Here is a 27,979-nt window from a genome sequence, read left to right on the forward strand (position 1 = left end):
TGCCTTCCCTTATATGACATTTAGCTGACAGCCCAGTGCACTTTGGAATGAATAATAGAAGGTTATTAACAAGAGAGCAAGTAAAGCATTCAAAGTTTCAATCTTAAACTTGTTTGTAATCACTAAATGCTCCACAAGGAAGCAAAGGTTATATGGAAAAAAAATCCCAATGAATTACACAGCTTGAGAATGATATGGTGCATTGAAATATTTTGTAACAATGGTAATAGCAACTCCAGAAAATAATGATTAATAGTATCTCCAGAAAATGGAAATACTGACATGTTGACGCCTAAATGTAAAATTGGGCAAGCAGTAACTTCTACAATATGCAAACCAAAATTTCATCTGATGAAAGGCATACTGATAGGGAGCACTATAGCCCCTAAAATATATTGGATCAAGGCCATTTCATCCGCATTATTCCTATCCTGCTGACCCCTGAAATTTTACAGGTAGTCCTTGACTTACAACAGTTCATTTAATAACCGTTCAAAGTTATAAAGGCACAGAAAAAAGGGACTTATGACCATTTTTCACACTTACGACTTTTTTAGCATCCCCATGATCATGTGATCAACATTCAGATGCTTGGCAACTGAATCATACTTATGACCTTTGCTGTTGTCCCAAGGTCATATGATCACCTTTTGCAAACTTTTGACAAGTAAAATTAATGGGGAAGCCAGATTAATTTAATAATTATGTTACTAACTAATCAACTGTGGTGATTCATTTAACTGTGGCAAGAAAGGTCACGAAATGGGGCAAAACTCACTTAACAAATATCTCACTTAACATCAGAAATCTTGGGCTCAATTGTGGTTGTAAATTGAGGACCACCTGTATAGCATCTGTCACAAATGGAACACCTGATATTCCCATTTATCTCACCCATGTTTGCTAATGCAGGGTTGGGATGAAGATTTCAAGACGGTCATAATAAGGGACACAGATTAAACTGTAAATGTATATATGTGTGCATGCATGTGTGAATGAATGAATGAGACTTCAAGAATTAGACTGATGTTTATGCTGCATTAGAAGACATCATCAAGTAGAGGAATTGTATGTCATAATCAGCATCTAAAATCTTTTGTACATATTTTATATCTTATAAAGTGCTTTAATGTATTGCTGTAGATCTGAAATAGACATCATTTCTTTAAAAGTGCTTTCAAGTTAATATTTTCACTATGCACTATGCAATTATCACAAAAAGTCTAAATAATTAACATTTTAAAATGTTAATATATTTTGTCTCACTGTATCTAATGTCTCTGATCCACCTTCCAGAAAATATATTACCATATATGCCGGCGTATAAGACGACCGCGTATAAGACGAACCCCAACATTTCCACTCAAAATATAGTTTGTTATATACTCGCCCCCTCTTCCGCACGCCTTCCACTTTTGCACTTTTTTTTTTTTGAGGCACTTTTGTGCACCGTGGAAACGATCCGTGAAGCCGAAAGGAGCAGCCAGCCTTCTCCCAGCTCCCAAGGAAACGAGGCTCGCACGCCCGGGCTCCGCTGAGGTATCCGGCTGGGGCTGTCAGAAGTTGTTACCGCTGGCGCGCTCCGTGCGGCTCCAGTCCTGCGTTGCCTCGGGAAGGGAAAGGCAAAAAGGAAGAGCCGCGGCGGCACTTTGCAATGGCAGCAGCGGCTCCTGGTTTTGCCTTTCCTTCCCGAGGCAACGCGGGACTGGAGCCGGGCGGAGCCGCGCCAGCGGTAACAACTCCTGACAGCCCCAGCCGGATACCTCAGCGGAGCTCGGGCGGTGCGAGCCTTGTTTCTTGGGAGCTGGGAAGCTGCTTTCAAGTTAATATTTTCACTATGCACTATGCAATTATCACAAAAGTCTAAATAATTAATATTTTAAAATGTTAATATATTTTGTCTCACTGTACTCGGCTAATGTCTCTGATCCACCTTCCAGAAATATATTAGTCATTTCTCAGGTTCCTTTGTTGAAACACATTTGTTGTCATCCTTGAATTTTCTGCTGAAACATATTCCTTATTCATATATTTAGGGCTAGAATTTTTCTTTGTCTACTGTATTCTCATATTTTTCTTGCTGCTGCATCAAACTTAAGGACAGATTTCCAATTTTTCTTTCTTTTTCAAATGTCTCTTAAATAAGCTGGGAAAAAATATGGAGAACTGATTATTCACCCACTTAAAAAAAATAATTTCTTTGTATTAATAACTGTTACTTGAAGAGCTACTCTAAGGAAAATATTTTTCTTTTTAACATTTCCATAATTTTTTGCTATATTTCTTACTTACATTATTTAACTATTGTTGGTTGCCATGCACTAAATAAATAAATAACATCATCGATTTAATACATATAGGCGTATCACAGCGTATCATCATGTCACCCGTGAAAAGTAATTATCCTAAAATGTGCCTATTGAAGTGGTAACATGCTATTTTTCTCACCATGCTTTTTTAATGCTGGAATTGAGAACAACTTTGTGTAACTGTGGATGTTAATAGGATCTGGCTTTGGCTTTTTGTAACGTTGGGAAGGTTTTGTGTAACTTTCTCACAGGCAATTGTTCGATAGCAAACACAAATTAGGCACGAATTCAAAAAGAAAAAAGAACAGCATTAATTTAAAAAGCAACTTTACAGCAATTCTATCTGTTCAGAAATAAATCTCAATCCTAAACAGGTTTTTCCCCCCAGATGAATACACTTAGAATCATAATCTTACAAATCCTTTATTTTTGTGAGACTGGATCCCATTGGCCACGCTTCCTGTTGCTGACTGAAGATGGAATCCAGCCCAGTCTGGGAGATTATGTGTGCCCCACTGGCTGTTCTAATGCAAATAAACATCAGGTACAAACTCATAAGTAATACTAAGTTACTTTTGCTTTACAATAAAGCTCTGAAAGAAGGCAAATGTACGTGTTCCAGAATAATGTTGCAGGATGCAAACTGGGTCAGTCAGTGGGACCAGAGGTTCAGTTTTCTGAGCTTTTGGACTAAACCTCTGGTCCCAGTGGTTGCTCCAGATTGGATCCTGTGTTAATCCTTCAGTTAAGCAAATGGGCATAGAACCCTACTTCCCTGGCAAATCCTTCTCCAAATCCGATCTTCTTACAATATCTTTGAAAAGCCGCTTTCTTTTACAAAGCATCGTCTCGTTCTTCTGCTTCTTCAAGAGATTGGCTGGCAGAAGGATTCCCATCAAAGACCTGTGCACTTCTCACTCTAATATTTACGTCGCTGTCCCCTCTGCCACTATCGGTATCAACATGGTCGTCATCGTTCTCAGCAGAAGTGTCACTCTCACTCCCAAACATGTTCGGCTCTAGGTCACTGTCCTCTTCAATGATCACATCATCATTCTCAGCTTCTGTAACATCTTCTTTAAACCACACTGCCTTGTAGCCGTCATCTTCCGTTTTCCTGTCCTTTGTGAGGATGGATCTCACTTCCTTTTCACTGTTTATATCAATTTCTTCCTGGATTGCTTTATGAGTTGACTGTGTTTTCTTGTTTTCTGGTTCCTTCTCTGCATAATTCTTGGACATAAGGCTTGCAGGTGATTCATCATCGTTTCCATCTGAGTTAGAGTTCTTGTCATCCTGGAAGTTGTCATTAGAAAAGCTTTTTGTAAGCTGCAAAAGAGAGACAAATGTCTGTGCAATACTGCAAAAGTAAAGGGAAACTGATTATCACATAAGACAACTAATCACCTTAGAAATTACTTTATTTGATCTGTTCCCTTCATAGTTATATAACTGGGTTATTTCTGAGGTAAGGGAATTGCCGGTGTCCCGTTCCCTTTCAAGATTTATTGGGATCATACTATCTGCAATTTCCAGCTAATTTCTTCATTGGCAATGCTGTTTTGTGTTCCTGATTCTAGGGGGGCGGTGCTCACCTCTGTTACAAAGCCAAAGACCCAGCGCTGTCCGAAGATGTCTCCCTGGTTATGTGGCTGGCGTGACTAAACACTGAAGGCGCATGGAACGCTGTTACCTTCCCACCAAAGCGGTCCCTATTTTTCCAATTGCATTTTTACACACTTTTGAACTGCTAGGTTGGCAGAAGCTGGGACAAGTAACGGGAGCTCACTCCATTACGCGGCGCTAGGGATTTGAACCGCCGAACTGCCGACCTTTCTGATTGACAAGTTCAGCTTCTTAGCCACTGAGCCACCACGTCCCTTTCTTGCCATAATTACAACTTTGCAAATTGATACAACCTAAACGTTCTTATAAACTCCACAGGATTTGTTCTTTTTTATTATTATTATTATTAAAAAAAAAAACTTCCTGAAATAGAGGAAGAAGCCCAACTTACCTGTGAATTCTCTTTTTCAAGTTCTTTTTTAAATTTGTAATACTTGCAGGAGATCAGTGCAAGCAAGGCTAGTGCAATCGCCAATAAGGTCCCCAGGGTGGCTCCCAGAGCAGCCATGTCTTCTACACTGTAGAGTCCTGTCAAGAAAACAAACACACTTCCTTATATCCTGAAGCATTTTCTCCCACAGTTATTTCACAACAGCTAAAATGGAATCCTTTGACTTTGAAGAAGCAGGGTGGAAAGTATGGACACTTTTAAGTGTCGTTGTGGCAGAGGCCTCTTGAGAAAGCCACGGAGAACCAAGAAAACAAACTAATGGATCATCAAACAAAGCAACCCAGAGTTCTCACCCAGGCAGAAGTGACCAGCTCAAATTAACCTACTTCAGACACATTATGTGAAGGCTGAGTCCTCTGGGGAAAATAATAATACCAGGAAAGGTAGATGGAAAGAGAAGAGAATGATCAACAATGAGGTAAATGGACCCAGTTACACTGGTGGTAGTTGCACCATTGGAAGATTAGATCAGGGACAGAACGTCATAGAGAAAATCTATGTGGTCGACACCAGTGGTGGGATTCATAATTTTTTACTATCAATTCTGTGGCCGTGGGTTGATGGGTGTGGCAGGGGAAGGGTACTGTAAAATCCTCTTTCCCTCCCCACTCCGAGAGGAAGGTTACTGCAAAATCCATTCCCTCCCCACCCCACTAACCTGCTTTCCAGCTCCGTTCTCCTGTGCAGGGCAACCAAAGAAGACCCAGCCAATCAGCGGGGACTCAGGAGGCAGAGAATAGATGGGGGCGGGGCCAGTCAGAGGTGGTATTTGCAGGTTCTCTGAACTACTCAAAATTTCCGCTACTGGTTCTCCAGGACTGGTCAGAACTGGCTGAATACCACCTCTGGTCAACACCAATTTGATGGCACATACAGGTAGTCCTCAACTTACAACAGTTCATTTAAACATCATGCAAAATTACAACAGCACTGAAAAAAGTGACTTACAACTGTTTTTCACAGTTACAACCATTGCAGTATCCCCATAATCAAGTGATCAAAATTCAGATGCTTGGCAACTGACTCATATTTATGACAGTTGCAGGCTCCAGGGGTCATGTGATCACCTTTTGTGACCTTCCTATAATCAAAGTCAATGGGGAAGCCAGATTCACTTAATAACCATGTTACTAACTTAACAACTCCAGCGATTCACCTAACAACTGTGGCACAAAAGGTCATAAAATGAGACAAAATTCACTGAACAAATGTTTCACTTAGTAACAAAAATTTGAGGCTCAATTGTGGTTGTAATTCGAGGACTACCTGTAATCAGTCAAGGATGAATCTCAATGGTGCCATGATTTGGTTTGATAGAATTTCCTCTGCCCCTTAAATTTCAGCATGACAAATTAAAAGAATAAACTGAGTGACATTTTTCCTGGCAGAGAGATAAAACTATATGGAAAAAATACGTATGCTTAATTTCTCCATGTTAAAGACATTGCAGAAAATAGACAAATAAAGATTTAATTTTGGCTTCTGTGGTCATTTTGTCCGTATAATAAACCTAAAAGCCTTTGCATCAAGGTAGCTTTCCACAACCATTATAATTCCCCATTAGCACACTGTCAAGCGATTTTGGAAGCTAAAATATTAATACATCTTAAGAAAGCTGTTTTGGGAGGCTGAATTAAGACGCTGAATGCTGGGCATGTCGGCAGCAAATGGCTGTGCTTCAAGTCTTCATCTTGCTGGGAGCAAAGGTCAGTGCTGTTTTCTAGAGAGATTTGTACTTTCCCATATCACAGTTCACATCTCCACACTATAATTATAAAGCAATTTTCCTGAAAGTTTTATGGCCTTAATAACAATACGACTATAATGCCTTGCAAAGTGAATTCTGAAATAAGTGCAAGTTTCAATTACTCCTGAGAGTTTATCATTAACATGAGCTGAAATAATTAGTTCGTAGATTCATACTCATTCCAGAAATAACATCAGTACCATCGTATCATAAAACGATTCTCTGCTGTAGAAGTATTAGTGGTAAATAACAGCTCTGCTATTTTCTCAGTTGGATTAAAAATGTGATATATTGTACTAATTATTACATTGGCTTGCTTTCCCAAGTCGTCCTTGACTTACAACCACAACTGAGCCCAAAGTTTCTGTTGCTAAGCGAGACAGTTGTTAAATGAGTTTTACCCCATGACACGGTTGTTAAGTGAATCTTTCTTCCCCATGAACTTTGCTTGTCAGAAGGTCGCAAAAAGGGATCACATGACCCCAGGACATTGCAACTGTCTTAAATATGAGTCTATTGCCAAGCGCCTGAATTTTGATCATGTGACCATGGAGATGCTGCAATGGTCATAAGTTTGAAAAACAGTCATAAGTCACTTCTTTCAGTGTCATTGTAACTTCCAACGATCACTACATGAACTGTTTTATGTCAAGGGCTATCTGTACAGTAGCTGAAATCTCTTAGTAAATCACTTAATGAACATCATCATAAGAATATAGAAAGAGCTGGGTGGATTGCATTTTTTCCCCATAGACTAATGTGGTTTGTGGCCTGCTTTGGCTGTCACCAATCTCCTCTCTTGCCATCTGCCTTGGTGCCATTTCTTAGCCCCACCAGGCCACTGGGTAGGTTGATAGCCCCTCGTCTCCTTTTCTCTTTGCAATCCTTGTTATCCTAAATGATATAGTTGAAGATTATATATAATCCCCATGACTCTGGTTCTGTTAGCATGCCGCTTGAAATCCTCCTCTGGAAACGAAGTATTATTCAGAAAACCATAGTTCTCAGGATTAAACGCCTCTTAAAATCCTGGGTCAGCCACAAAAACTTTCTCTTAACAACTTTCTCCTCTCTTCCTCCTGCTCAGTCTTACCCAGTTGCCGGCTTCTTTGAGGCGGCCATTACAGACCGCCACTCGACCGTCTTGGGAGAGGGGGGTTTTGCCGGCTGGGAAGGGGGTCTGCAACACCCCCAAACCCCTCACCAGCTCCCCCTATCTTCGGCTGCCTCTTCGTGGCAGCCTTAGCCTCCAGATCCGTGGATCAGAGGCACCAAAGCGGCTAGCGCGGCAGGGATCGCGCAGGATCGCAAATCCCTGCCGCTAGCGAAGCCGACAAACCGGAAGTTCAATAACATTTCTACACGTTTTCAAGCACTTCTTCTGAATAATTTTCAAAGCATGCACACCTGTAATAATGGTGAGCCATATATTCCACTGAATTCAGTGAACTTTCTCGATTCAGAACCTCTATGTGTAAAATTGCTATACGGGATTACCAAGATCTAGTCTGCTTTGGAAATCTGTCAACTGGTAATGCTGGAATTACCTTGGCCAACCATCCAATCTGTGAAGCTTTGTGATTCATCATTGATTAGGAGAATGATCTGATAGTAAACTGTGGCTTGCCAAGTCTGAACATTTTTCAGTTTCTTAGAAAGACAGGGAGCTTTTAAATCTCTCTACAGCCAAGCCTTTCTTAGGAATTTACATTAAACATATATTTTATCTAAAATAAAGCATGGTCTTACAGAAGGATGTATGGCAAAAAAACCATGATCTTAAGAGTAATACTTTCTAAGCTGAAATCATCTTTCCTGAGAAAGCATGAACTCTCACCACTAAAGAATCCTCTCCCTCCCTCCTTCCTTCCCCACTCCCCGTATCCATCCACTCATCCATCCATCTTCTATCTATTGACAACTATTATTATATATTATGATGGGACCAAGCCTGAACCCTCCTCAGGTTTACACACTCTTTCTCTCTTCTTGCAGAGCAGCTGCAGCTTATAAAAAAGAGTTAGGAAACTTTTGCTTTTAACAAATGGTGAACCCTCTTCACCAAACAACTCAATGAAGTTGGATTCATTCAACATTTTAAAAGGTAGCGTTTTCCCCTGTCCAATTGTGGTCATCTCCATTTCTTACCTGGGGGAAACAGCATTGTCCAAAGACATTTTCATGGTCATGTGGCCAGCATAGCTATACGCTGAAGCGCATCACATGGAATGCTGTTATCTTCCCACCGAAGTGGTACCTATTTATCTACTTGCGTTTGCATGTTTTCAAACTGTTAGGTTGGCATTCAACATCATATCACAGTAACCCCAATTTATACAAGCATACTATTATATGCATTCAACATCATACCACAGTAACCCCAATTTATACAAGCATACTATTGTATGCAGATTGCAATGATTCAGATTAATACTAGATGACCACAGGCAGTTTTCTAACATCTCATGGTTGCCATCTAATGATTGTAGGGATATTTTTAGCCTAAATATAATATGCCTAGATTAGGACATACAGTACTTCTATTTTCTTCTTATGAACTGAGGAAAAGGTGAAAGGTATTCTTATTACTATATGCATGATTTACCATGACTCCTGAATGCAAACTTCTATGTTATTGACTCTACCTTCTGAATTAGGTGTGGAAGGTCCTACTGTGGTAGGAGATTCATTTGCTGATGGACTTATTGCATCTTCAATAATAGGCATTGTAGAAAACATAGAAGTTGAAGTTGAAGTACTAGAAGTTGATCTACTAGACTTAGATGTGAGGCTTGTTGCAGAAGTATTTGCTACAGAAAGTGTGCTTGTTGCAATTGTGGAAGATAATGAAGCAGAAGAAACATAGTTATTTTTTGTCGTAGAAATAACTGTTGTGGAAGGCTGAATGATTCCAGGTAAAGGAGTAGTAGACTGTCTATCACCATCTGGTACTGAGCTTGTAATGGGAGTCTTCGTGGTTTCAATTTTGGAAGAAGTTGATGACTGGGCACTCCCACCACTTGTTATAAAATTACCTGGTGGGGTTGGCTTGGAGGCTCCAGTCTGAGGAGTTGCTTGAGCGGTGGTGGGGCTGGAGATCGTGATGGATTCCACTGTCCGTTGGCTTCTCTCTGTTACAGGAGAACTAGTGGTCAGAAACTGTGTAGAATTACCTGGGATGACAGGAGGTTTTAGTGTAGTTACAAAAGGTGGAATAACTGAGCCAGATACAGAAGCAGTCACAGGGTTTCTTGTAATCTCTGTAAGGTTATCCTTCCCAGTTGTACTTGAAAAAGGTGACATGGTCTTTGTGGATCCAGAAGGTTTAGGACTACTTATTCCAGGTGGCAAAGTGGATGGCTTGGGACTAGTGTTCCCTTCCCCTAGGCTGGTAGGAGAGGTTTCAGTGAAGGCAGTGGTAGTTACAGGTGGAACAGTTGGAGCTGTAAATGTAATAGACAAAGGGACTGCTTAATGTGATGCTTCTATATCTAACACAGTCAAATCCTTCAGGCTTTCAAGGCACCAAGTCCCAAGCACAGCAATCATTATGCAGAAATAATAACATTGAAAGAGTTTTACAATGAAAGAAGCTACACAGGCACTACACAAACTGAATTGTGTCAGCAGAATCTTTATCCCAGGTTGTACAACATCACTCCAGGACAAAAGAGGGAGCGGATTTAGTGTAAGGGCTGGATTGCTCTGTTACAAACCACCAATGAATTGGGTAAAATTAGAAGCCAGTCTCTCTCTTATTCCCCCATCACATTTCTATATTAGATTATCTTTGATAAATAATTATGCCTGCTTCTGGTCTTTGTGTTCAAAGTGGGGGGAAAAAATGAAACTTTGATTTTGGGTTTTACCAATTAAATAGATTTGTTGTTATTAGAACTGGCTAGTTTATACTATTATGTAAAAGTGAAAAGTCAAAGTTTGATGTTATTATTCTACTGCACCAAAGGGAGTCAGAAGCCAATGCCTTTTCTTCCCCCACTCTTTTTTTTCTTACACTTTTCCCTTCCCTTTTTCCTCTTCTTCTTTCCTACTGTTTTCTTTTGTATTTTTGTATCTTATTATTAATAAATAAATAAACAAACAACAACAACAAAAGAAGTAATCATGCCTGACCTGTTCCTATAAAAAAGATAATTTCTCTTAACCCTGGGGAATGCACAGGGATGTGGAGGGGATAATGCTTCAATGTATCCAAGCATTGATATAGAATAAAATAGAGCTGGAAGGGACCTTGGAGGTCTTCTAGTCCAGCCCCCTGCTCAAGCAGGAGAACCTATACTACTTCAGATAAGTGACTCTTCTTAAAAACCTCCAGTGATAGAGTGCCCATGATTTCTGGAGGCAAGCTGTTCCGCTGGTTAATTGTCCTCACTGTTAGGAAGTTTCTCCTTAATTCCAGGTTGCTTCTGTCTTTGATTAGTTTCCAATTATTGTTTCAATGAAGCATAGTAGATCACATCCATGGCAAAAATTATATTAGGAACGGGGGGAAATATCGCTTTGAAATGGGAACAGCTTAGACGCAACTTCCAGCTGCCTCAAGTGTAGTCAGGTAGTCAGAGAGAAGATATCTTGAAGACATAGCACATAAACCATAGGGCATAGTTGTGCTGAAGTTAGAGGGATGGATCTTTTCTTTAATGTGCTTCAGCAATTTCTGTGATTCCTACATCTCTACATTTTATCTGCATCATATAAGACCCGAAGAGAGCATTTCCAACATACTCGCCAAAGGTGTGACATCTATTGAGATATGCGTGCTTGCTTCTTCCAGGGTACTGATGTCAGTAGCAATGGCCTGTGCAAACAAGAAAGAAGGTGTTAGCCTTGCACGCCCATGTGTCAATTCTATCAGCCCGTTAAAATGGCAACATATTAATTTGGATCCAGTTACATCTGGCAGAGATGGCGTGAGTACTACTGCCCCTTCCCCGCCATTTATATGTAGATCTGGGCATTACAAAGGAGTCTTGCTGAAAGCATGTTTATGAATATGGAGGCCACTGCTTTTCTCGTTTATCTTTATTTTTGCACAATCTATGCAGTGATGAGATTCTACTGCATGTAGTGGGAATGCCATAATGTTTATTTCATGATTCAATCTTCAGAGAAGACAGATATTTAAAATCAGAGGTGTTTCAACAAAAGGTTGAAAAAATAATAGTTCTGTGGGTTTTTTTTACAATGACATATTTTTACAATACTTTTTAAACTCAGTAATGGCACTATTTATTAAAGCAATGCAAAGCTTTAATTTGGAGCCCCTGTCTGAACACAAACCAATGCTGCTCCTTTCAAATTAGTTCAGAAAACTTGAGTTGATATGACTAAAGTGTCAGGTCAAATAAAATGGATTTCTGAATTGTCAAATTGAATTAGAGGGGATTCAAATTTCCTTCCTATTTACTATAAAGCCAAGTCAATTAAAATGAAACTTGATTGTATTCTGCAGAATGAAATGAGAAACGGAAATCTTCACTGTGGTTTTTGTCAGTGTAGTTTAATTGTTCTTAGAAATTCATCTGATAAAAGTCTTTTTGTTTGCTCTGTTTTGTTTTAATTAACTATTTAACAGCATTTAAATCCTTACCGAACTCTTTAGAATTGTACCATGTGTGTCTTTTAATCAAAAATATAGAGATTTCAGCCTTTTCAAAAACTTTTTAACAGCTATTGATTAACATTGAAGTAAAAAACTCAATGATAGAATAATGTCAGACAATGTTTTCTGCAGAGTCTTTGTTATTTCAAACATTTGCACATATCTGCATATAATAGAATCATATTATTTACCCATTATGTGGTCAAAGTTTAATTTCACTCAGAAAATCTACATTAAACAATGTTAGATCATTAGATTGTTGAAAAATAAATAAAACTACCTGGTATATAAATTGCACTATACTTTAAAGTGGTATATTTGGTTTTGGTTTTTAGTGCATTGTGTTAACGGCTGTCAAATTATTTTCCTCTGTCAAGTTATAGTCTTTTATCTATTTTAAATCAATTATTTTGAAGTGACAGATGATAATAAGAGAAAGAGAGAGAGTAAAGACAACAACTCAAGACAACAGTGTCATCTGGAAGCCTCAGACTAAACATAAATGTATAATAGTTTTAGGAAAAAGTACTGACCAGAAGGATAATATGAGATGATACATTCAGAATCTTGGTGGTTTGGATAAATCCTTCTGCAGTAACTCTGAAATCTGAACTGTTTTGTATTCTGTATTTGATATCTGGATTGATCTTCTAAAAGCAGTGAATAAAAATCGACATCAGGACTTAATCAAACAAATAGCTTCACTAACTAAATTCTGTTTCTAAGAATTGATTATGTAGGGAGCATCCTAAGTAATATCCTAGATATACTTATCTGACTTTCCTGCAACCTGATTTCCCCAGAAATAAAGAAGTTGATTCTCATAGTCCCCCAGGCAGCATTCACCATCTTGGTTTAGATAACTGCCACCTTTTTGACCATCTGACAACTGAATAACACAACAACAGAATTGGAAAGATCCTTGGAGGTCTTCTAGTCCAATCCCCTCCTCAGACAGGGAACCTTACACCATTTCAGAGAAATTGTTGTCTAATCTCTTCTGGAAAACTTCCAGTATTGGATCATTCACAACTTCTGGAGGCAAGTTGTTCCACTGATTAATTGTTCTAACTGTCAGGAAATTTCTCCTTCGTTCTAGGTGGCTTCTCTCCTTGATTAGTTTCCATCCCTTGCTTCTGCCTTCAGGTGCTCTGGAGCAGGGGTTGCCAATCTTTTGAACCTCAGGGACCGCCAAACTCATAATTTAAAATCCTGCAGACCACTAATATGAATTTTGACTGATGGTGGCTGCAGGAAAGGAGTCTGCAGGAATATTCCCCACCCCATTTTCCTACTGACCAATCATTATTTATTTGGGATTGCAGGATACTGTCACCAGCTCCGTTCTCAGGGGGAGAGAAAGAAAGAGAGACTTTTGGCTTCATGCAAGGAAAGCAGCAGAAGCAGCAGAAGTCTTTCTTTCTCTCCCCCAAACTCCACCAGAAATGAGTCTTTGCCGGTGCAGTCTCTTGGAGCAGAATGCTTTGCAAGGTCCCAAAGACTCATTTCTGGTGGAGTTTGGGGGAGAGAAAGAAAGACTTTTGCTGCTTTCCTTGCGTGCAGCCAAAAGCAGAAGAAGAAATAAATGGAAAGAAGCAGCCCGGTGGCCAGGCGAGGTGCATGGGGCAACTGGGGCAAGTTCTCCCCCTCCTTCCTTTCCCCCCTCCCCTCATTACCTCATGTTGTTCACAATGCAAGTGACACAAGCCTTGTGTTCCCGCAGGCCGTGTGGATGGTACAGCCTTGTGTTTTCCGCACAGCCTGGATTAATTGCTTTGGGGGTGCTTTGAGGGTGACATTTCTCTGCAGACCATCAAAATTTTCTCACAGACCATCAGTGGTCCCTGGCCCACTGGTTGGCAACCACTGCTCTGGAGAATAGATTGACTCCATCTTTTTTGTGGCAGCCCCTTGAATATTGGAAGATTGCTATCATGTTGCCCCTTTCACAAAAGGGTTTTCCAGTGGAGCTGTGATTAGTAACACTTGCTCCTGGGACCCTACCAATGTAGTGAAGTTTGCTTGAGAAGCTGAGCTGATTAACAATTAGCTCAGTTCCTCCTCCAGAGGACATATTGCTAAAGTTTTGCACTGTGGGAATGTCTGCTTTGTTCTACCCTTTGTCTCCAGAAATTCTTCCTTCTTTCTTGAAAGGGCCTTAGTGCTTTTTCACCAACTCTCTTGAGGTTCATTTAGTGGGACAACATATGGGTTCACCTTGTTCAGTTACCAAGGTTAATTTTCTCTCCCACCCATCATAAAGCAAAAACAGTGAGAAAATAATGAGGCTGACCACTGCTGCCATTTTTTTCTGTGCCCAAGTTTCTGTCCAGGATGTCCTTCTTATCTTTTTCATCTTCTTAAGTGACAAATTCAAAAGTCAGCACAAAACTGCTGCAGAGATAAGAAGATTTGACAGGTACCGGAATAAAAATGCATCATCGGAAGGGATCTGAAAATAGGTACAACACTCTACCCCGATATAGGTTTCTCACATCAATCTCAGACGGAAACTCATAACTGCTATCTTAACAGCCTTTGCTCCCTGTGATATTCAATAGATCTTGAAATAACTAACATCTGGCAAGAAGTCGTCATCTGCTGCAAAGATCTGCAGGGGTTCTGACGATGTGTTGGCTTTCATGATCAATGTCTTGGCAGGCTGGGCCTCAGACACTCGTCCCAGATAAATGGCTTCCTCAAAATAGGGCTGTTTGTCATTTTTCCGTACAACATCAATTTTCACTGTAGTCTGAGAGTATCTGAATGGATTGTTTTCCTGGGAAGCCTGGAGAAAGAGAGAGTGAGAGCACAGATTTTCTTAAGGGCTAAAATGTAAAATTTTAATGGAAGGTAGATGAGGAGGTTCTCTGGAACAAAGATGGGTGAAGGTACCTATCAAAAGGATCCTCCCAAGGATGTGGGAAGGTACAGCAGCAAGGACTGTGGGGAAGGTCTTAAGGATCCCCAATTCAGAGAGACAGAGGAGCCCACCCACCACATCCCTTACACTCATTATTATTATTAATAATAATAATAATAATAATAATAATAATAATAATAATGACAAAAAATCTGGATAGTGGATGTGACAGTGCCTGGGGATAGCAGAATAGAAGAGAAAGAACAGGAGAAGATAACAAAATACAAAGACCTACAAATAGAAATAGAATGACTATGGCAAAGGCAAGCAAGGGTAGTACCAATAGTAATAGATGCCTTGAGTCCAGTCCCAAAACAACTGGAGCACCACTTGAACACCATAGGCATTGACAAATTCGCCATCAGTCAATTGCAGAAGGCAGCTTTACTTGGAACAGCTTCCATCCTGCGGCGATATCTATAACACCATCAAACATCCAGATTTGCCTATCCCAGGTCCTTGGTAAGGACTCAATAGGTAGACAAAAATGCCAAACCCAGTCTGAACATCTGGCTGACTGTGCAATGAATAATAATATTTAATTGGTAATTAGCCCATTATAAAAACCATCAGAGATATCTGGGTAGGTTTTGGCCTTAACTGGATCATCACTAATTTGCTTCATTGTGTGTTATAGCAGGATATGGCAAGAACTCAGACCTGACAAGATCTTCCCAGCAGTTTCAGGCAACAGCAAGTTCCTAATTTTATTTAACTTCGATATAGTTAATAGGTATGACATCTATTTCTCACTGCCTAGATTAGCCTTGCCCAATCAAGTGCCCTCTAGATGTATTGGATTTTAACCGTCTCTGTTCCTAACCAACAAAACCTGTTGCAGCATATTGGGAATTTTGACTTTTCTAATTGTGTCCTCCTGGCAAACAAATATTAAAGAGCCACATTTTATTAATAACATATTAAGGTTGTCAGGAGACTTACCACAATATATAACATGAATGTCTTCAGGGAATTTGCAGGCTGGGTCATCGTTATGTTTCCAGAATCTCTGTTTATTTTGAATGTGTCATTATCATTTCCTAAGCACAATTGGAAAAAGAAAATACTTGGCATGCATGATTACTACGAAAAGAGTAGGATGAAGCTTCCTGACTGTCATGCACAAGATTGTGAGATTGTATGTTAGATACCCCTGCTTGTTAGCATTAAATCTAGTGCAGTTCCAAGACAGGCAAAGAATCTGGGTTTTTCACGTTAGAGTTTTATACTCTGTTTGGTAGGCATTTCAGTCTTATCTTTATTGTAAGGTACCCAAAGAACCTAATATTATCGAATGGCCAATTATTTATTCCTTCATTTATTCCTTTTTCTCAAAGCCTGTGCTGGTTAGATAGGATATAGTGTGCTGGTTAGACAGTATATAGTTAGTTTGGGAATGAGAGCTGCCCCCTTAAGGGAATGCTTCATGGGAAATGTAGTTAATGCCTCTTGGGAGATGTAGTTCTTGTCACATGGTCATATCTGTGATCCTGAATTGATCTCTGGTTGGGTTGAAGGAGCTTTAGGGCATTCTTACCTGGTATGGTCATATAGTCATCTTTTCACTTTCTTGTCCCACGCTTCTGGACAGCATGAGACAAGCAGTCCACACTGCAAAGGCTTCCACGCAAACTTCATTTATTGGGTTTTATCAGGTATCCTCAAAGTATAACTCACAGTTATGTTGAGATTCATCTGACGTCCAATCTTTGCCTCAATAGTCACCTCAATAGTGTGAAAAGATGGTTATCTTCATCCCATAGTGTTATAGCAAAGGAAAACTCCAGCACGATGCTGGAGTCCAGGTAAGAATACCAAGAACTCCCTCAGCCCAACCAGAGATCAATTCAGTGACCAATCAGGATTACAGATGTGACCATGTGACATGAGCTACATCTTCCAAGAGGCATTAACTACATTTCCCATGAAGCATTCCTTTAAGGGAGCAGCTCTCATTCCTAAACTAACTGTATACTGTCTAACCAGCACATTATATACTGTCAACCAGCACAAAGCCAGAGATGGTATTCAGTAGGTTCTGACCAGTTCTGGAGAACCGGTAGCAGAAATTTTGAGTAGTTCAGAGAACCAGCAAATACCACCTCTGACTGAAGATTTTACAGTATCCTTCCCCTGCCATGCCCACCAAGCCTCGCCCACAGAACCAGTAGTAAAATTTTATGAATCCCACCACTACACAAAGACTATCTTACTTCTACTGGAACCTGGCTTGGAAAAATATGTGACCATGCAAGGATATATTTTTAATAAGACCAGCATTTTTTCTCTTTGTAAATGATTGGAGCTGCCTTGTTAAAAAGTGATATGACTCAGATGCTATAACATCAATGGTTGCATTTAAGGGCAAGTCACTCTACTGTTACTTTCCCCCAAATGCAGATCTATGATCACCTGTGCCTAAGGTGGACTTGAACTCATCAGTTCCCACATTCTAGCCTGGTGCCTTTATCACTACATCAAACTGGCACCAATTATATATGGACCCTAAAAATAATTACAGAGATTCTGCCTGCCATTTTGTGTCTTTGTATGTTTAAGTCCTGGGAAAATTCACATCATTTTGCTGGTAACAGATAACAGATAATCAGAGTTGGAAGGGACCTTGTAGGTCATCTAGTCCAACCCCCACCCAAGCGGGAGACCCTACACCATTTCTGACAAATGGCAGTCCAATCTCTTCTTGAAAGTCTCAACTGATGACACTCCCACAACTTCCGAGGGCAAGCTGTTCCATTGGTTGATAGTTCTCACTGGCAGAAAGTTTCTCCTTATTTCCAGGTTAAATCTCTCCTGGTTCAGTTTCCATCCATTATTCCTTGTCTGGCCTACAGGAGCTTTAGAAAATAGCTTGACCCCCTCCTCTCTGTGGCAGCCCCTCAAATATTGGAACATTGCTATCATGTCTCCCCTGGTCCTTCTCTTCCCTAGACTAGTCACCCCAATTCCTGTAGCCATTCTTCATATGTTTTAGTCTCCAGTCCTCTAATCATCCTGGTTGCTCTTCTCTGTACTTTTTCTAGAGTCTCAACATCATTTTTATAGTTTGGTGACCAAAACTGGATGCAGTACTCTAGGCTTTATTTGTTTGTACAGTAATAAATGCAAAGTTTCAAACTGAAGAAAAAAAGGAACCAGAATTCTTAAATGATCTAGAATGTCCTAAATCTACCTAAAATCTAGAAGATGAATAAATGCTTCCTTTAGTTGTTGTTTTGAGATATTATGTTGTTGTTTTGATATTAGTTATTGTTTTGAGATGTTTAGTTGTTGTGTTTGAGATATTATCCAATGTATTAATATTATTTCCAAAGTTTTTGCTGAATTGCTTCTAAGTACAGATTGAAGTAATGTAGAAGATGCTTGAATCGAATGAAACACATCTATCTATAGCTATTTATTTATGTGGTTCACTTCAGAGGTGGTATTCAGCAGGTTCTGACCAGTTCTGGAGAACTGGTAGCAGACATTTTGAGTAGTTCAGAGAACCAGCTAATACTACCTCTGACTGGAGATTTTACAGTATCCTTCCCCTGCCATGCCCACCAAGCCTCACTCACAGAACCGGTAGTAAAAAAATTTGAATCCCACCACTGGTTCACTTCCAGCATCACACTCCCAGCTATAATATAATGTCTTTGATTTGTCTTAGTATATGTGTGACCCTAGTCATTGTAGTTGAAAAACAGGAGTTATTAATAGCATGTTGTGAGAACTCAACCAAGTACAATTTATTCAACAAACCAGGTTAAATATATCATGGATGAAAACATTGTGCAAACTATATGTGTGGTATGTGGAATATTACAGGGTAAGGCAGTGTTGGCAAACCTTTTTGGCACCGAGTGCCAAAACAGGAGCATGCATGGGGCACGGAGCGGCAGAAATTGGAAGAGCAGCTCCCCGGTGCGCATGTGGGAGTGCTGGAAACCAGAAGAGCAAGGGCCCACCATGCGCGAAGACCAGCTGGCCGGCATGCATGTGCATGCCAAAACCCAGAAGAGCAACGGGCGACGGCTGGCGTGCCCAGAGAGATGGCTCTTCATGCCACTTCCGGCACGTGTGTCATAGGTTCGCCATCATGGGGGGTAGGGCAAACCATGGGTCACAGTTGCTCCCTCATTCCATCTGCAGAGAAGGTGCTGCTGAAATTGGGTGCCAAAATGGACTTGTCAGTTTGGGAGTTGGGGGGGGGCAGTTAAGTAAGAATAAGGGTGGGAATGGGGTCTATTTTCAACCTCCAAAGCCCAAATCCTTCCAAAAATATCCTGAAATCACACTAGAATTCAGCCATTTGGTTAATAAAGTTCAATAGCTTGATTTGGAGGCATTTAGAGGAGAGGATTTAAGAGTTTTTATGAAGATAGTCTGACTCCAAGAAGTTGGATTACAAATCTTTCCCTCTTTTATACTTGAGAAACTCCATATATTTATGTAGAATATATATGCAGAAATGTGGCACTATTATTCAATAATTTCTTCATTGTCCCTAAATCTGGATTACACTTGAAAGTATCAAGTTTAGAAAATCACTACTTTATTTTTAAATTAGTTTTGAATTTTAAATTTAGATTAAAAGGGGGCTTTTTAATCTACTCACCAGCAGCAATTTCATATATTATTTTTTCATTCAAACTTTTATCCCCATCAATAGCGTAGAGGGGTCCTGGCTCCAAGATCAGTGGCCCATTCTGCAGAGGCAAGAAGGGTAAGTCATTTCCTGACAGGTCCAATAATTTGTTCATTTTCTTTATTTATTTATCAGATTTAGTACTTGCCCTTCTCTTCATAGACAGGATGCAAGTATATAAAGAGGCAAAGAAGATTAAAAGTCAATGTTAAAAATTAATGAAAAGGCAGAGGGAGAGATTTTAGGAGGCTAACCAGTCCCATGGCTGTGTGTTCCTTTGTGAGCCCCAAGCAAGAGAGCAGAGCCAGGTCTTCAGGCCTTTCTGAAAGGCCAGGAGACGGGGGCCCTGCCTTGCCTTTGGAGGGAGAACGTTACAAAGGGCAGGGGCAGTAGTAGAGAAGGCTCTCTTCCTGGACTCCACCAGTTAAAATTCTGCAGGATACCCTCCCTGCCTGACCAGGTGGGGTGGGGATTTAATGATGCATGAAAGATTTGGTCTCAAACTCAGGTCTATTGAAACCCGTGGAGCAGGGGTGTCAAACTTGATTGCATTGACGGCCGCATCAGGGTTGTGTTTGACCTCGGGGGAGAGGGTGGGTGTGGCCAGCTTGACGTCACTTGTGTCAGGGGCGCCTGTGGCGGCCTGAGCACTCTACCAGTGAAAACGGGCTCCTGAGCTGCCATGGCCTCCTGCAACCTTCTGCCAGTGAAAATAGAGCTTGGGACGGGCATGTGTGGCCCTCCTGAGCTCCATTTTCACTGGCAGAGGATTGCAGGAGGCCATGGCAGCTGAAAACAGAGCTTGGGAGCCCATTTTCACTGGCAGAAGCACCGCAGGCCGGTCCTTTGCTGTTTCCAGGGCGGCCCTGGGGGCCAGATCGAAGTACCTCGTGAGCCGGATCCGGCCCCTGGGCCTTGAGTTTGACACCCCTGCCATAGAGTGATTCATAAAGCAGCCCAATTACATAATTTCACAGTGAGAAAGTGATTGTATTTCTTGACTCTTTAGGAATACATAGCCTTTGAGGACTTTATGTTCAGCCTCTGTTCTTTCATGTCAACTTTCTCCTGCCACCTTCCAGTCATTCACCCCTGCTTTCTGCCTCGTCAAAGGGACACCATCAGAAATGTGCCCTGCCCTGAACCTGCTGGTTTGAATGCTACAACAAATCACAATGCAGTTATGGGCACAACAAGAAAAAAAATCACCTTGGCCTCCTGATGAACTAATCTGGAGAGAAGGTGAACAACAACGACAAAAGTAATCAAGTCTCAAATGATTGAATTATAAATGATGGAAACATTCTGTATTCACAAAGTTTAACTACATCAAATACCCTCTCTTACTAAAAGTAGTACATATCTTTCTGGTTGTTGCCCTCTTTGGACCCTGGGTGCAACCAAACAGGCTGAGTACCTGTGCCCAAGACATGACGGTATTGCTATAACTTGAATCCTTGGAAGTTAAATGAAAAGAGCAACACAAGCCCAAGGAGAAACAAAGCAAAATTAAAGAAGGCAACTTTGGGTAGGGGACCAGTCTAAAGATCTTGTTAACGTACCACTTCTTCTGAAAGATTGACTTTGCTGGTGTAGCCAAGACTGACGCACACTTTGTGGAGGCCTCCAATGGCAGTACATGGCTGAAACCAGGGGGGTTTGAGATCAGACTGGACAATCCATATGGATATTGTGGCTGTGGCTGTGTGTGTCCCTGCCGCATCAGCACTTCCATCCTATGCAACAGAAAAATAAAAGAGAACAAATCAGCTAAAAAGTATCTTGAAGTATTAAACCAATCCCTTTTAGTACATTTGCAAAAGCCAGCAGGCTAGATGCGGATCAAAAAAATGGCATGATTTATACCCCCTATTTTGTAAAAGCCAACACTGAATGATGAAGAGCTTCATATGATCCATGGTGTGGATGCACAATTCTGCAATAACCATCTTTCAAAGGGGAAATGTTTCCTGTTTCAAAACACTTTAGCTAAACTTCTCAGAACTGGCAGATATCATGATTGGCAGTTTCAGCTTCATTTGTGAAAACAAAAGGAAAATTAAGCAAATGATAGAACATATGCAAATATTTTGTTTGCAATAAAACTCACCATGGCCCTTAAAGTAAATCTCATAAAATTAATTGCTTCATAATCCAGGGCTTTACGCAAGTAAATTTGTGGGTTGTTAATTCCTCGTATATTGAAATAGTTCATTGCTTCCTGTCAGTTAACAAGAAAGAGAAATAATGCCAATTTTAATCACAGATATAGGATTTTATATACAAATATAATACATGAAGCATACAATTCTGAGCTAAGGTATCGGGGTAACAGCAACGCACTTCGTAAGGGCGGAAAAATTCCCGCCCGTTCACCACCCCTCCCCCCCCCCCCCCCCCTCACCCCCCCCCAGTGTCATCCCCCCCCCTGCCTTAGTTTGCCCTTCGCTGAGAATCTTTTTAATAGCCCTGTTAACAGCGGCGGCAGGCAAGCCGCTGTGGCGAGCCAATTTAACAACCACAGAGACGGCCGTTGCCCTCCCCCTTCTTCATTTTGTCCTGATCCCGACCCAGCACTTCACCGGCTGTTAACGGGATACACCATGCCCCCTATTAGGGGGCGCGGTATATGTTTGTCATCTTATTCCAACCTCATGAAAAGTGAATCACAGAGATTCTGTACTGTTTTATTTCCCTTCTACAGAATAAATATAATTGTCCATATATTGATGGATTTTTAAAATATGTTTATGACATTTCTTCTGCTGAGAGATATTAATTATATTGATTAGCAAAACAATACAGAGCAGGGAATACATTGGAGGGAATAACACTGTCCAATGTAAATTCATTTTACGGTTAGACTTTTCGTAATTTATCAGAGGAAAATAACCTACTCTATTTCCAAAAAACCCCAAACCTTATTTCATGGCTGGATGCTCTTATTGACAACATTCCATGATTTATCTATGATAACCATGATTAACCTTTCTATAGATTAAGCCTGTTTTCAGTTGAGAAATGCTTCTTTTTACTTCCACTTCATGGACTAAAGAAATACGCAGGTGAACGTGTGGTACTGTTCTATCTGATAATGGAATTATTAAACCGTTTGACATGAGACAGTTTTTCAGTACTGATCCCTCACTTCTCCAGTCTAAGCAGAAAAAGAGGCAATCTTCAGAGAAGAGAAAAACAATGTATGTCCAATTTTGGAAGACTACTTGTCATGAAGAAGTTTAGCCTTTGATCTAGTTGAATTTATATTCTACATCTCAAGAGTTCAGTTGAACTATATACTGACTGTTGGACTTCCTTCAAGGCTGTAGGACACTGTATTAAGATCAGCATCAGTAGCAGTTACGTCTGCCAGAGGTACGACAGTTGTGTTCACTTTTGTATCCTGAAAAGGGAAAATGTGTCTTTAGAGGTTTATTGGATTGATCCACAGAAATACACACACACACACACACACACACACACACACACACACACACAGACAGACAGACAGACACCATGTTCTCTAAATACCCAGCAGCTCCAAATCAAAAAATGCAGCCCAGAAAAATAAAAAAGAGCAATGAATTCAGGACAAAATTAGGCCTGATCTTAAATTTCATTAATTGCAATCCACATGAGGTAAATAATACCCAGGAAGTGGTCTGAGCAAAACACTGGGTGGTAAAAAGTCAGTCTTTTTCTATCTCAGGAAAAAAAAATGCTATACTGATTTACATTTTAAGACAATCTCCATTAACACCATGAAACCTGCTCAAGGTTCAACTTGCTGATTGGGACAATAAAATTATTATCAGATCTGCTTTGACTCTGCAAATTCAGCGTCTTAATCAACAGAGAGCCAAAACTCAGTTTCCAAAAAAGATACGTTCTATCTACTGTTTACTTTTTCCACAGTAGCCTTATTTTAACTTTAACATTATATTACTGATCATGGAGCTGAATGACTGGATGGGTTTTCAAACCCAGTACTGTTCTAAGCCTGCTCAGAAACCAAGATAAAATACTCAGCACTTCAAATAAACAAGTATTAATTATATATAATATAATCCTGTTATAATAGAAATGTTAGCAAAACAGGGACGTTGGGAAGGGCATATGAAAATTTGTTATACATAGAGGAAAATCTGAGCTGTAATTTAATATTGCAATAAACATACTTGGCAAAAAGCATTTTAGAAGATAAGCAGTATGAAGGTCAGTTAGAAATAAATCTTGAAACATTTTTAATGTGTTAAATTATTATGTCCCCTTCAATTAATGGTGGAACTAGTTGCATTTCAGTAAACTGATTTATAATAAAGGAAGGCATTGACCTTGTTCTATATTTTATTTAATTTGGTATAGAATTCTTTTTAAGGACTTTTTAAATTATATCCACTTATCAGATTGCATACTTTGGCAGAAACATTTCTCCAGACTGATTTTGGCCACTCCAGAGTAGATTTGGAGGGTGGAAAAGGAAGGAAGGAAGGAAGGAAGGAAGGAAGGAAGGAAGGAAGGAAGGAAGGAAGGAAGGAAGGAAGAGCATTTAAACTCAGAATAATTTGGATATCACTTTCTGAAATAGTCCTTGTTTGATGGCCACAGTTGGGATTCAAATTTTCATTATATAGTCAGTGCAATCATAAGTTGAATCACCATATAACTAGACCAGATTTTATGACCATTTTTACCATGCTGATTAAGTGAATCACATGGTCAGTAAACAAATCCAGCTTTCCAATTGACTCTTTTGTCAGACACTGTTTGGGAAAGTCATAAACTGCAATCACAGGACCACAGAACGTTGCAACCAGTCATAAGGGCAAGCTATTTGGCAAGTGCCCAAATTGCAATCACGTGACTGTGGAAGTGATGCAATGGTTATAAGTGTGAGGATATAAATCACTTTTGCTGAGGTCATTGCAATGTTTTGAACCATTGTTAAATGAATGATTGTAAGTTGAGGACTACTACTTATGATTGTAAGTCGAGGTATAAAAAGGATGGAACCTGATATTTTACACAGACACAAATTTATCATCAAAGGATATGTATTTTACAAATAACAGCATATAATGTTGCGACATTATTCTTTTGGAAATGCTGCTAAATAAAAGAAAGTAGGCATATTAAAATAAAGAGATGCATAAAATCCTTGGAAAGAATCCCAGCTGCCTTGAAATTTGAATTGTGTTATAACTAATTAACTGATGAAGATGTGGGATATAAATGTATATGGTATTTTGAATGTCGTCGTCCTCCGCCCAATTATTGCCCTAATTTGCTGTGATGCTGCAACACCTAGCAGCAAAGCATATTCGATAATCTTTCTTGGCAGAAAAAAAAAGCTTTATACATTTGGTGAGTGTAACTTTGTGATGGAATTTTGCACCTTTCCTTACATTAGTTCACAGATACATGTATTTATTGCTCGTACAAAATTATCAATCTCTTAATGTCGTTGGCTCATCGGAACTATAATTATGTCCTTATTACTACATCCTCAGGGGACATATGAATACAATGGTTTACCTCAGGAATATCAACGGTGATGTTAGTTTGCTTGAACACAGGTTCATTATCGTTTTCATTTTCAATGTGAATGTAAACAGTGACAACTTTTACCTAGGGGCAAATAAAGCAGAAGAAGGTTATCAGTGGATTTCAAGCTCAAAAACACCAAAAATAAAGACTGGTTAGCCTTTCCCCTCCCCCCTTTGTTTCTTCAAAAGTTTGCCTCTGCCCCTGCTATGGTCGTGACTGAATCCCTGTTACCAGCACTCCCCTCTTTCACGGTCAGAAGAAACTCTCTTTTGGAGTTATTTAGTAATTATTCCTGCTAAATTGGGTCAAAATTACTTTAGCCAGATGTGCCTCTGAAAAAGGTATTTTGTGACTGAAAAGAGGCACAACCTCTCATTCTAATATACACTTTTCATTCAAAAGCTTGAAGATGGTGATTTAATCATCATACACTCTATTTGCCCCTTTTCTATGCTGCTCTGAATTCTGACTTAACATCTATATTCACATTCTTTTGACAAAGACTCCAGCAGAGAGATGTTAGGGAAAGGAACTCACAAAGGCAAACATCCATTATTTCTCCAAACTATCATTTCTCTACACTTCTTGCATATTCAGTTCCCTCACAATCCATCCCCCCCACTGCCTTTCTAAAAAAAGGGGGGGGACTAAGAAACGAGCAATTCTATTAAAAAGGATCATGCTTTGGTGGTACAAGAAATGCTTTGTTCCACTGTCCATTTAGGGCTAAAGAAAACCTCTGCTTGAAACTCAGAACACTTGTTACTAGATGGAGTCAGGGCTGATCCGAGTCAAACTCTTAGTCCATCTAGATCAGTTATGGCTCGTGAACAATTTCTAATTCTTCAGAAAACTGGAGGAGGATCTTTTCTTTGTCGGCAGCATTAATGCTGTAGAAAATTCTACCATCCCAATGCCAATAATATAAAGCATAGATGAACTTCACAGAAAATAAATGTATAATAGACTTCTTGACACAGTAAGATCTGTTTTGCTGTATACATAACTCTTGATACAAAATCTTCTTCAATTTGTCTTTTGTATGTGCTAGACTTCAACTCCCATAATCCTCTCAGCCAATATAGCTGTTGGAAATTGTGGGTCATCTATCCTGGCTCAGGGACTAGAGGAGCTGAAGTCCAGCCTACCAGGAAGAAAAATGAAGAAGGTTGTTCTATAGGACCACTATCAACCTTGCAAAGATGTTTCTTCCAATATATTATACTTTGGCAGGACTAATAATACAAAGGGAAATTTGAAATATTACTCACTTGCAAATCTGCTTCCCAGCATAACAGTTTCACCGAAAGGATCGCTATCTTCTGCATTAAAAATAAATATTTTAATTTAAAGCAATCCTTTGTAGCACACCTATTATTACACATATAATTCCTAGCAAAGGTTGGTTCTCCTGGGCCTTGCGATGGAATCATTATTCTTTATATCTACAAAGCCATTTTACCAGGGCTCAGATTAAATAAAAGCAACATAGTCTGAGTGAGAGAAAATGCTTGCTAATATCCAGTATCCTGGCACTCTAAAGAGTCTCGCATCTGAAATTCCAAAAATCTATTCACCCCTTGAAGTCAAATGGAAGTCTCTGAGAGCCAGTATGACATGCATTTTGTTCAGCACTGAATATCTTTCTGTCATCTGACCCCCAAACAGCTTTTAATGGGAAAATGCTGGCCTTGATCTTGGGAAAATATCTCCCACCCTGTTTTGTAAAACATACATAAAATCCAGCCGTTTTAGATCTCTCTCTCTCTCTCTCTCCCCCCTAGTTTTTGTGAAGATAAATATAAAACCTATCTCCTAGGGGAAACTGGCTGCTTTTTCAGTGCAAAAGAAGTGCTGAGGTTGCTTAATAATTTAACATGCATCTGGATATTTCAGAGAGGAGATGATTCATTCACAGGTGATCCTGAGTTGAGCATTTGAGATTAAAGCGATTAAAGGATAAGAAACCCATTTCTACTCTTCCATTCAAACTAGCAGCTTCCAAAGTACTATTTTTACAAGCATTTGTATATGTATTTGTGTCCATTATCTGTCTTACTCCTGGCATGTGTGTGATAGGCAGTAAGGGAAAACAATAATTCTACATTCAAAGATCTGGACATAAGGGAGAAATATACACTACAGAAGCTCCACTGTTAACTTGCTGTACCTTCAGCCATTTTTAAAGAATCAACAAACAACAATCCTTCCATATTTAAAATTAGACCTTTAGCTGGTTAAAATATAATTCATTTCAGTTGGGGCTTTGAAAAATTGTATTTTGTATCAGTTGTTTTAACTGTAGTCTTATTCTATGGAAAACAAGTGGATTTCCAACAGAGGTATGGCAACTTAAACATATCTCTGAGAGAGGAAAGATGATGACTGCAGCAAAAATTGCAGTAAATAGATTAACTCTTCAGAACTTCTCTGGATAAGAAGAGGATGGGATATCACCCACATATGTTCTGGAGAGTGGCTTCTTATGAGGATGCTGACAGAGTTCACCTGTGAGTTTGAGGACCAGGAAATGAAGGGGCTAGTTTTGCTCTCAATTGCAGCAGAATCTTTCAAAGGACATTGAGACCAATAGCCTCACTTTCTAATCAAAAATTGCTTATTCAATACTCTATTATAGATCTTTGGAACAACGATTTTGAAAAGCTATCTGGAGAGCTACATTCCTTCTTTAATAAAAGAAAAAATAACTATAAGTTTAAGAATTTAAAGAGTTGGAAATAAATGTCAAAAAACTAAATATGTTTTTGATGTAAGGGTTCATACAATTTTGAAATTTTGAGACTTTTACTATAAAATTTTGGAAATAATAAAATGAAATAATCAGTGTTTCATTAGGAACCAGAATAGAATACAGAACCTCTATAATCATATTAAGAGCAATTGCGTTCTCTTCGCTGATGATGTAAAGCTATTCAACACCACAGAAAATATTGCTACCCTTCAAAAATACCTCGATTATGTATCAGAATGGTCAAACAAATGGCAGCTTCAAATCTCAACAAATAAATGCTCTGTCTTACATATTGGCAAAAAAACCCACCAGAAAATAAAATACAAGCTGAATAGTCAAGACCTTGTTGATGA

At 39.6% G+C, this 27,979-nt stretch overlaps 1 protein-coding gene and 1 long non-coding RNA gene across 2 annotated transcripts in view; both read right to left on the reverse strand.

The window, feature by feature from the left end:
- The window catches only part of LOC148133280 (uncharacterized), a 265,114-nt gene that overhangs the window by 46,244 nt on the left and 190,891 nt on the right, over positions 1-27,979 (reverse strand). The window lies entirely within an intron of this gene.
- CDHR5 (cadherin related family member 5) lies at positions 2,737-26,202 on the reverse strand. Its single transcript, XM_026668139.2, has 13 exons — positions 26,146-26,202; positions 24,863-24,955; positions 22,632-22,730; positions 21,438-21,548; positions 20,890-21,063; positions 19,298-19,388; positions 15,622-15,719; positions 14,335-14,544; positions 12,290-12,406; positions 10,880-10,952; positions 8,779-9,576; positions 4,327-4,463; positions 2,737-3,638 (listed from the first exon to the last, which is right to left on the reverse strand). Exons 1-13 carry the CDS (start codon positions 26,200-26,202, stop codon positions 3,144-3,146), a joined length of 2,553 nt encoding a protein of 850 aa, XP_026523924.2. The 3' UTR covers positions 2,737-3,143.

The sequence above is a fragment of the Notechis scutatus genome, chromosome 1 (genome assembly GCF_049901735.1).
Source record: "Notechis scutatus isolate UNSWTSFEM ecotype Mainland chromosome 1, rNotScu1.2, whole genome shotgun sequence".
NCBI lineage: Eukaryota > Metazoa > Chordata > Lepidosauria > Squamata > Elapidae > Notechis > Notechis scutatus.